Genomic DNA, 9,738 nt, shown 5'->3' with positions numbered 1-9,738 from the left:
TCCATATCCTTTGATAATATCTTAAATAATTTTAAGCAAGTTATACTGATATAGTTATTGTTTTAACATCCAAAACCTTATCATTAATATTAACATTTATTGTTGTTATCATTATTTGTGCGGTGGAAAAGACAAATAAATAGAAATAGACGTTATGTGGAACGCGTATTCAAATGTCTTAGACGACAAACCAACACAATCATCATCTTCCTTTGCCAAGATGACAATGGAAGAGCAGTAAAAGCCCAAGCTCAATCACTCACATTTGATAACATGCTTAGTCAAATATTGAATGGTATTCATGACTTACAACAAGGATTTTAGAATCTCTCAATTATTATACACAATGGATTCCAATGAGTTGATAATCAATTCGCTACTTTGAGGAACGATATGAAAAGTTTCAAGAGAGTAAAGCAATTCATTTTTATACTTTATTGTTTGTACTCAACACACATATGTATATATTTAACTATGCCTTATTTATTTATTGTTTCATATATTTCATTTCATTCGACATCCTTATTAAGAATTGTGATTTTTTTTCTATGTCCAAAATTTGGTTTTAAAGTAATTCTATTTATTTGACTTTCCCTTATTTATTTTTTTATAAATGTTACTATCAATTAGTAAATAATATTTTTTAAAAAAATTATTTATTTTCATTTTCTCCGCTAGTATTTTTTTTAACAAAAAAAGTGTGTATATTTAAAAAATAAAATTGACCTAAAGACAATTATACGAAAAAATAATATATCAAACCTTCATTAATTCAACCAAATCAATATTAATTGTTTAACTCAAATTCACTATCTATCCATTAAATTAAACCACCTAACTTTTCATTCACTTTATCTCTAAATACTCTAAATCAAGAATCTACTTTTAACACTCCAAATAAACAAAGTGGTAATTCATAAGTAAAACTTGTTCTCAACCTTATTAATCTTAAAGAAGGTTTATTCTTAACCTTATCATATAACCATTTCATATATTTATTCTCCTATATAGTAAGAAAACCAACAAAATTTATAGTTTCAAAAAATTTAGCTAAAATGTCACTAGTATTTATGATCATAACTCTGAATGTACACGTTAAAAATAAGACTCACTTTAGTCACTTCAATAGTTAAACATTCTAAATATCCTCCCTTTCCTAAATATACATTTTAAATTAACTCCGTGAATTAGTAAAAAATAAATCAAACATATCTTAAACTACCACTTGTTATTTTGTATACTTAATATTCTTAATCATATATCTCACTTTCAATAAATATTTATTTTATATAATATAAAATTACTAGTTAATAATAAACATGTGGAAAAAGTTCCCAAAAGATTTTAAAGGAAAAAAAGAGAGAGTGAAAGTCCAACCCAAATTCATCCAATAAGTATAACCTACAAAATTTGACTCAATTTGAGAGCAAAATATTTTGCAATATAAAAAATGGTGTGCGATTAAAATTTTAACTAATTTCATGATTTTACATTTTCTCTTGATACTAGAATAAAGTATACTTAATGAGTTTGGATGTGAACGAGTTTGTTTATAATTTTATTTATCACGTTAAGGTAAGATGAACCATTGCAGACAACATATGAAAAGGCAACATATGAAAAGGCAAAAGTATTGTGAATAACAAAAAAAAAGAAAGTTTTATATACTTTGAAATAGGACATTCAATCATACATATATTAACGAAAAAAATAGAATGCTAACATATAGACATCTATACAACTTGATAAATTTTGTAGTGTCAACAAATAAATGAATTGGAAAATGTTAACTACATGAACTAGTTCTATCCAAGAGTCAATGCTTCTGATTTGCATAAGGGACAAACATTTTTCTCGTGTAACCATGTCCTTATACAATCTGCGTGATATCCATGTCCACATTGAAGAATTCTGATTTCCTGCTTGTTCTTATATTCATCCTGTGAAATCATGCACAAGTATTCCAATTAATAGGAGAAAGAGAAATGTTAAGACAAGGTTTCTAAACTTGGATGAAAATAAGATATGTTTCTAAACTTGATACCTGACATATTATGCAAAGATCATTTTCTTGTTCCTCAGCAGCTACCTCTCCCGAGTTATTAGGAAGTAGATAAGTTTTTGTCTTCATTTGCCTTGCAATAATTTCATCCAACAAACCTGTGCCTACGTTGCCAATCCGTTCACCTAATTCAAGAAGCTCCTGTTGTCCAATTTTGAAGAGTTAGCAAATTAAATTTTTCATAAGACCTCATAGCCAATCCACATTCATAAGAAAATACCTCATATGACATGTCATCAATGTCCAAGTGCATATCACTATCATCGTCACCCAACCAAGGAACATCCTGCAAAAAAAAATCCCAATTAAACTAGGGTTTTAATTAGATGAAATCCAAAGGAATGTGAAGTACCAAAAGTAGAGAGAATGACATATTACATCATCTTGAAGAAAGGCTTGAGGAGGAAGATTCCTCCAGTGTGGAGGAGTTGTCACGTGCACTGAAGAAGTGCTTAAAGGATTTGTTGGAAGTGCAAGTGCACGATGAAAGTCGATAGAGTGTCCTCTCATCTGTTGCGCAGTCTGTGCTTGATATTGCAGATGGAAAAATGTGCTTGAAGGATTTGTTGGAAGTGTAAGTGGAGGATGAAAGTCGATGGAGTTTCCTCTCATCTCTTGCGTAGGTTGTGCTTGATACTGTGGATGGAGAAATCTGTAGTCGCTTCTACTTCTTGCTATATAATGATAGCTTTGGGGATCATTTGTTGCAATCTCTAATGAAGGAGTTGGAGCTGGAGAACAAGGCCAACAATCATTTGAAAGGAACCAGATGGAACCAATCACAAAATCTTAAAAATTGTACTTTAAGTATAGCAACCAGTTTATAAGGTGAGTTTTACACCCACTTATATACTATGAAATGTCCTTACCTCTAACCAATGTGTGATCTCCAACATAGAAATAACAAAATAATAAAAAAAATAAAATGAGACATTTTACCTTGAATCAAATGGTTAAAGAGCGGTAACAAGGGATGCCAATTGCATTGTACCTTGCATTAGGGGGAGCAACTAAAAAACTATGAGCCAAACTAGATGAAATAGGAAAACCCGTATGAATAGGTTGATGTTGAACTCCATTGAATGCTCTCCTTTCATACACCATCCCATTGTCATAAGCATCTAGTAAGTAATGAAAATCTATATTTTCTCTCACAGCCACTCTGCACATATTAGGCCAAAAATTGTTTCTTTCATTCATTCCATCCATATCCCTGAGTCCGATGGCAGTTATCATATTGTCAATTGCTATGAGAAGCCAAAAGATACTAGTATCAATGTTTTGAGATTTGAAGAACAAAGAGAGAGAGTTAAGAAAAAAAAAGAGATCTTTATAACTTCCAGTTCTATTGGAATATGCTTTATTTATATAGATAAATCTCTAAATCTTCAAGCCTAAACCTTAAGAAAATCTTTATTATTAAAGATAAAATAAATTTTCAAAATTTAATTCTACACATATCTTTTATTTGATTATTATTATTTATTTAATTATGTTCTGTCTTTTCTTTTATTTGAATAGATGTGTTAATATAACAAATAAAAAAATTATTTTTCTTATTAGAATCAGATTGTAATAAACCATGAAAATACAGTAAAATATAACATATGAAAAAGTGTTTTGTGTCCCGATTTTTATTATATTTTTATAGATACTCAGATGGTCTGTTTATTATAGTATTCATTCGGACTAACTAATCTAATTCACAATTTTGTTCTGTGTCATGATCTTTATTAAGGTTTTGGTCTATACGAGAACAAACTTATTCTGATACCTCAATGTCTGATTCACATTTATTATTAGGTTTATTTTCAGCATTATCACAGGGTGCAAGAATGGTTTGTGATGACTGACTCAAAACAAGTTAATATTCAATAAAAAAAACTTTGACAATGAATGTTAGGACTGTTAGTTTCGTTGCTAGTATCTTGAACCATTTGCTATGGAAAAACATGTTCATTGAAGACTACATTCCTAAATACAAAAATTTCTCTACATTGAATATTCAACATCACATGTCCGTTTGTCCTCCTTTTAAAACCAATAAGAAAACATTTTAACACCCTTTGATCAAAGTTTCTTCTATTTGTTGAGAAAGTACTAGTATAGCATAAAGATCCAAACCCCTTTAATCCATTAAAATATGTTGTAGTTTTGTAAAGCATTTGACGAAGAGAATTTTTTTTAACACAGGTGTGGGGAATACGTTCATAATATGCGCATCAAGTATTACAAAATATGGCCAATAAATTTTGGGTGAATGAGATTATCTCGTGAGAGCTTTTGCTACATTTAATAAATGACCTTGTTTCCTTTCAACTATACTATTTTGTTATGGATTATTGACACATGATGTTTAATGCATTATGCCTTTGTTGAAAAAGAAATTAGTCATGAAAAATTTAGTCTCATTGTCACTAATGACTTTTTACAGCAACAACACCACGTTGTCAGAAGTAATAAATGTCTCTAAGGACAAATATCGATCCCACAAGTAACAATTGACTATTCAAATACAATTTTTGCTAAATATAAAACATAACAATAAAAAGTTGGTTTGAAGATTGTTATAATGGCAAGAATGAACAAGAAAACAAATCAAAGAGTAATTACTTCAATTGTAAAAATAGGGATTAGGTTTCATCTTTCTCACTCAAGTATTTTGATTGGCATCTTAATATTAAGTTCTTTGGTTGAAATTGATGCCCGTAGAAAATTCATTTATATCGATTTCTTAAATATAAAATTCTTAAGAATGTTTCCTCAATATCAATTTCTCCCATATTTATAAAAACAAGTTAGAATCACACTCAGACATTAATAGAAATTAACATTTCAAGTCTATTTCTAACACTCAAATATGTTAAGTATTGTTGTTTATGTCAGAACCCTAAAAATACCTTTATGTCAAATTTAAGATTCTCAAACATGTCACGACTATTTAAAAGCAAAACAACAATACCAATAATCAATCAAGAACTGAATATTGTAATATGTAAATATGAACTCAATACATAAGAGTTCGAACAGATTACTCCCAATCTCAAAGTTTAGAATTGGCCACACATACTTCTAGCACCTTTAATTCTCCTAATTGATTACAATTCAGTCAATGCTGTTTTCCCCTCAATCTAACACACTAGGATTATGCCTCTAGCCCCCTATTTAACCTAATTTTTTAGAGTTAGATGAATTTATGTGTCACGCTTATGGGCTTAATGAGAATAAAATAAATATAACCCAATTAATTTGACACATTCTCGCTGTCTAGTTCGACTTTTTTTTCTCTCTTTTATGCGTTTTGGGTCTTCCAGCTTTCTCCTTTTAACATATATCATTCTTCTTTAGTTCAACTCTCCATTCTTCCCTAGAAACCTACAACTAACCAAATTTGGGAATAAAATGTGCTTATTCAATTAAAGATCACAAAAATTGTACAAAGGTATAAATTCATAAATTAGGGATTATTTTATATATAAATCTGTAATTAATACTCATAAGTGCCTATATTTTAATATGAAATATTATGGAAATTGGACACTTATCAGTCACTTCTTATTTTTTCAATATAAATAATAAACAATTCACCCCCCCCCCTCTCCTTTATTGGAAGAAATTGGAACGTTGGACGTTTGAAAGTAAACCTTGTTTTATTCCTCTTATGTCTAACACCAAGCTTTTTTTGAAAGTGTAGATAAACTTCAAAATCTCAATCCCTATATAAGACTCATTTGCAAACTCCTATATCTCACCAACACTAGACCCGACATAACCTTTGATGTTCAACTTCTCAGCCAATTTGTTCAAGAACCCACAACTCATCATCAACAAGGTTTGCAACATGTTCTACGCTACATCAAAGCCTAAATTGTACAAATAAAGGTTAGACACTTGTAGAAATAAAAACTACTAAGAATTAGAAAAGAAAAAAATTAATATTAGTTTACGTTTACAACCCCTGTATCCATATCCTTTGATAATATCTTAAATAATTTTAAAGAAGTTATACTGATATAGTTATTGTTTTAACATCCAAAACCTTATCATTAATATTAACATTTATTGTTGTTATCATTATTTGTGCAGTGAAAAAGACGAATAAATAGAAATAGACGTTATGTGGAACGCGTATTCAAATGTCTTAGACGACAAAACAACACAATCATCATCTTCCTTTGCCAAGATGACAATGGAAGAGCAGAAAAAGCCCAAGCTCAATCACTCACATTTGATAACATGTTTAGTCAAATATTGAATGGTATTCATGACTTACAACAAGGATTTTAGAATCTCTCAATTATTATACACAGAGGATTCCAATGAGTTGATAATCAATTCGCTACTTTGAGCAAAGATATGAAAAGTTTCAAGAGAGTAAAGCAATTCATTTTTACACTTTTTTGTTTGAACTCAACACACATATGTATATATTTAACTATGACTTATTTATTTATTTATTGTTTCATCTATTTCATTTCATTCGACATCCTTATTAAGAATTGTGATTTTTTTTCTATGCCCAAAATTTGGTTTTAATGTAATTCTATTTATTTGACTTTCGCTTATTTCTTTTTTATAAATATTACTATCAATTAGTAAATATTTTTTAAAAAAATATTTTTTTTTTCATTTTTTCCGCTAATATTTTTTTTAACAAAAAATATGCGTATATTTAAAAAAAAAGTTGACCTAAAGAATGAAAAAATAATTTATCAAACTTTCATTAATTCAACCAAATCAATAATAGTTGTGTAACTCAAATTCACTATCTATCCATTAAATTAAACCACCTAACTTTTCATTCACTTTATCTCTAAATACTTTAAATCAAGAATCTACTTTTTAGACTCCAAATAAACAAAGTGGTAATTTATAAGTAAAACTTGTTCTCAATATGTTTATAGTAATTATTAATCTTAAAAGAAAGTTTTTTCTTAACCTTATCATGTAACCATTTCATATATTTATTCTCCTATATACTAAGAAAACCAACAGAATCTATAGTTTATAAAAGTTTAGCTAAAATGTTACTAGTGTTTATGATCATAACTCTGAATATACACGTTAAAAAATAAGACTCACTTTAATCACTTCATTAGTTAAACATTTTAAATATCCTCCCTTTTCTATATGTACATTTTAAATTAACTCTGTGAATTAGTAAAAAACAAATCAAACATATCTTAAACTAGCACTTGTTATTTTGTATACTTAATATTCTTAATCACATATCTCACTTTCAATAAATATTTATTTTATATAATATAAAATTACTAGTTAATAATAAACATGTGGAAAAAGTTCCCAAAAGATTTTAAAGGAAAAAAAGAGAGAGTGAAAGTCCAACCCAAATTCATCCAATAAGTATAACCTACAAAATTTGACTCAATTTAAAATATTTTGCAATATAAAAAATGGTGTGCGATTAAAATTTTAACTAATTTCATGATTTTACATTTTCTCTTGATGCTAGAATAAAGTATACTTAATGAGTTTGGATGTGAACGAGTTTGTTTATAATTTTATTTATCACGTTAAGGTAAGATGAACCATTGCAGACAACATATGAAAAGGCAACATATGAAAAGGCAAAAGTATTGTGAATAACAAAAAAAAAGAAAGTTTTATATACTTTGAAATAGGACATTCAATCATACATATATTAACGAAAAAAATAGAATGCTAACATATAGACATCTATACAACTTGATAAATTTTGTAGTGTCAACAAATAAATGAATTGGAAAATGTTAACTACATGAACTAGTTCTATCCAAGAGTCAATGCTTCTGATTTGCATAAGGGACAAACATTTTTCTCGTGTAACCATGTCCTTATACAATCTGCGTGATATCCATGTCCACATTGAAGAATTCCGATTTCCTGCTTGTTCTTATATTCATCCTGTGAAATCATGCACAAGTATTCCAATTAATAGGAGAAAGAGAAATGTTAAGACAAGGTTTCTAAACTTGGATGAAAATAAGATATGTTTCTAAACTTGATACCTGACATATTATGCAAAGATCATTTTCTTGTTCCTCAGCAGCTACCTCTCCCGAGTTATTAGGAAGTAGATAAGTTTTTGTCTTCATTTGCCTTGCAATAATTTCATCCAACAAACCTGTGCCTACGTTGCCAATCCGTTCACCTAATTCAAGAAGCTCCTGTTGTCCAATTTTGAAGAGTTAGCAAATTAAATTTTTCATAAGACCTCATAGCCAATCCACATTCATAAGAAAATACCTCATATGACATGTCATCAATGTCCAAGTGCATATCACTATCATCGTCACCCAACCAAGGAACATCCTGCAAAAAAAAATCCCAATTAAACTAGGGTTTTAATTAGATGAAATCCAAAGGAATGTGAAGTACCAAAAGTAGAGAGAATGACATATTACATCATCTTGAAGAAAGGCTTGAGGAGGAAGATTCCTCCAGTGTGGAGGAGTTGTCACGTGCACTGAAGAAGTGCTTAAAGGATTTGTTGGAAGTGCAAGTGCACGATGAAAGTCGATAGAGTGTCCTCTCATCTGTTGCGCAGTCTGTGCTTGATATTGCAGATGGAAAAATGTGCTTGAAGGATTTGTTGGAAGTGTAAGTGGAGGATGAAAGTCGATGGAGTTTCCTCTCATCTCTTGCGTAGGTTGTGCTTGATACTGTGGATGGAGAAATCTGTAGTCGCTTCTGCTTCTGCTTCTTACTATATCATGATTGCTTTGGGGATCATTTGTTGCAATCTCTAATGAAGGAGTTGGAGCTGGAGACAAGGCCAACAGTCATTTGAAAGGAACTAGATGGAACCAATCACAAAATCTTAAAAAGTGTACTTTAAGTATAGCTCAATCTTTTAAAACCAATTTATAAGGTGAGTTTTACACGCACGTATATATTATGAAATGTCCTTAACTCTAACCAATGTGTGATCTCCAACATAGAAATAATAAAATAATTAAAAAGAGAAAATGAGACATTTTACCTTGAATCAAATGGTTAGAGAGCGGTAACAAAGGGATACCAATTGCATTGTGCCTTGCATTAGGCAGAGCAACTGAAAACCTATGAGCCAAACTATAGGAATTAGGAAAACCCGTATGAATAGGTTGATGTTGAACTCCATTGAATGCTCTCCTTCCATACACCATCCCATTGTCATAAGAATCTAGTAAGTAATGAGAATCTATATTTTCTCTCACTGCCACTCTGCACATATTAGGCCAAAAAATGTTTCCTTCACTCATTTGATCCATATCCCTGAGTCTGATGGCAGTTATCATGTTGTCAATGAGGTGCCAAAAGATACTAGTATCAATGTTTTGAGAACTGAAGAACAAAGAGAGAGCGAGAGTTAAGAAAAAAAAATCCTTATAACTTCTAGTTCTATTGGAATATGCTTTATTTATACAAATAAATCTCTAAATCTTCAAACCTAAACCTTAAGAAAATCTTTATTATCAAAGATAAAATAAATTTTCAAAATTTAATTCTACACATAACTTTTATTTGATTATTATTATTTATTTAATTATGTTCGATCTTTTCTTTTATTTGAACAGATGTGTTCATATAAAAAAAAAAAAAATTATTTTTCTTATTTGAATGAGATTGTAATAAATCATGAAAATACAAGTAAATTATAACATATGAAAAGTGTTTTGTGTCCCAATTTTTAT

General features: G+C 29.5%; 2 protein-coding genes across 2 annotated transcripts; both read right to left on the bottom strand.

The window, feature by feature from the left end:
- Positions 1 to 1,526: 1,526 nt before the first annotated feature.
- On the bottom strand, positions 1,527 to 3,298 carry LOC137808180 (probable E3 ubiquitin-protein ligase ZFP1). Its single transcript, XM_068609164.1, has 5 exons — positions 3,031 to 3,298; positions 2,441 to 2,793; positions 2,283 to 2,348; positions 2,045 to 2,203; positions 1,527 to 1,940 (listed from the first exon to the last, which is right to left on the bottom strand). Exons 1-5 carry the CDS (start codon positions 3,296 to 3,298, stop codon positions 1,806 to 1,808), a joined length of 981 nt encoding a protein of 326 aa, XP_068465265.1. The 3' UTR covers positions 1,527 to 1,805.
- Positions 3,299 to 7,552: 4,254 nt separating this feature from the next.
- LOC137808171 (probable E3 ubiquitin-protein ligase ZFP1) lies at positions 7,553 to 9,342 on the bottom strand. The gene is made up of 5 exons (XM_068609151.1): positions 9,045 to 9,342; positions 8,467 to 8,825; positions 8,309 to 8,374; positions 8,071 to 8,229; positions 7,553 to 7,966 (listed from the first exon to the last, which is right to left on the bottom strand). Exons 1-5 carry the CDS (start codon positions 9,340 to 9,342, stop codon positions 7,832 to 7,834), a joined length of 1,017 nt encoding a protein of 338 aa, XP_068465252.1. The 3' UTR covers positions 7,553 to 7,831.
- Positions 9,343 to 9,738: the final 396 nt, after the last annotated feature.

The sequence above is a fragment of the Phaseolus vulgaris genome, chromosome 11, assembly GCF_000499845.2.
Source record: "Phaseolus vulgaris cultivar G19833 chromosome 11, P. vulgaris v2.0, whole genome shotgun sequence".
NCBI classification, from domain to species: Eukaryota; Viridiplantae; Streptophyta; class Magnoliopsida; order Fabales; family Fabaceae; genus Phaseolus; species Phaseolus vulgaris.
The sequence above is the reverse complement of the archived record's forward strand: the minus strand, read 5'-3'. Positions and strand labels throughout refer to the sequence as shown.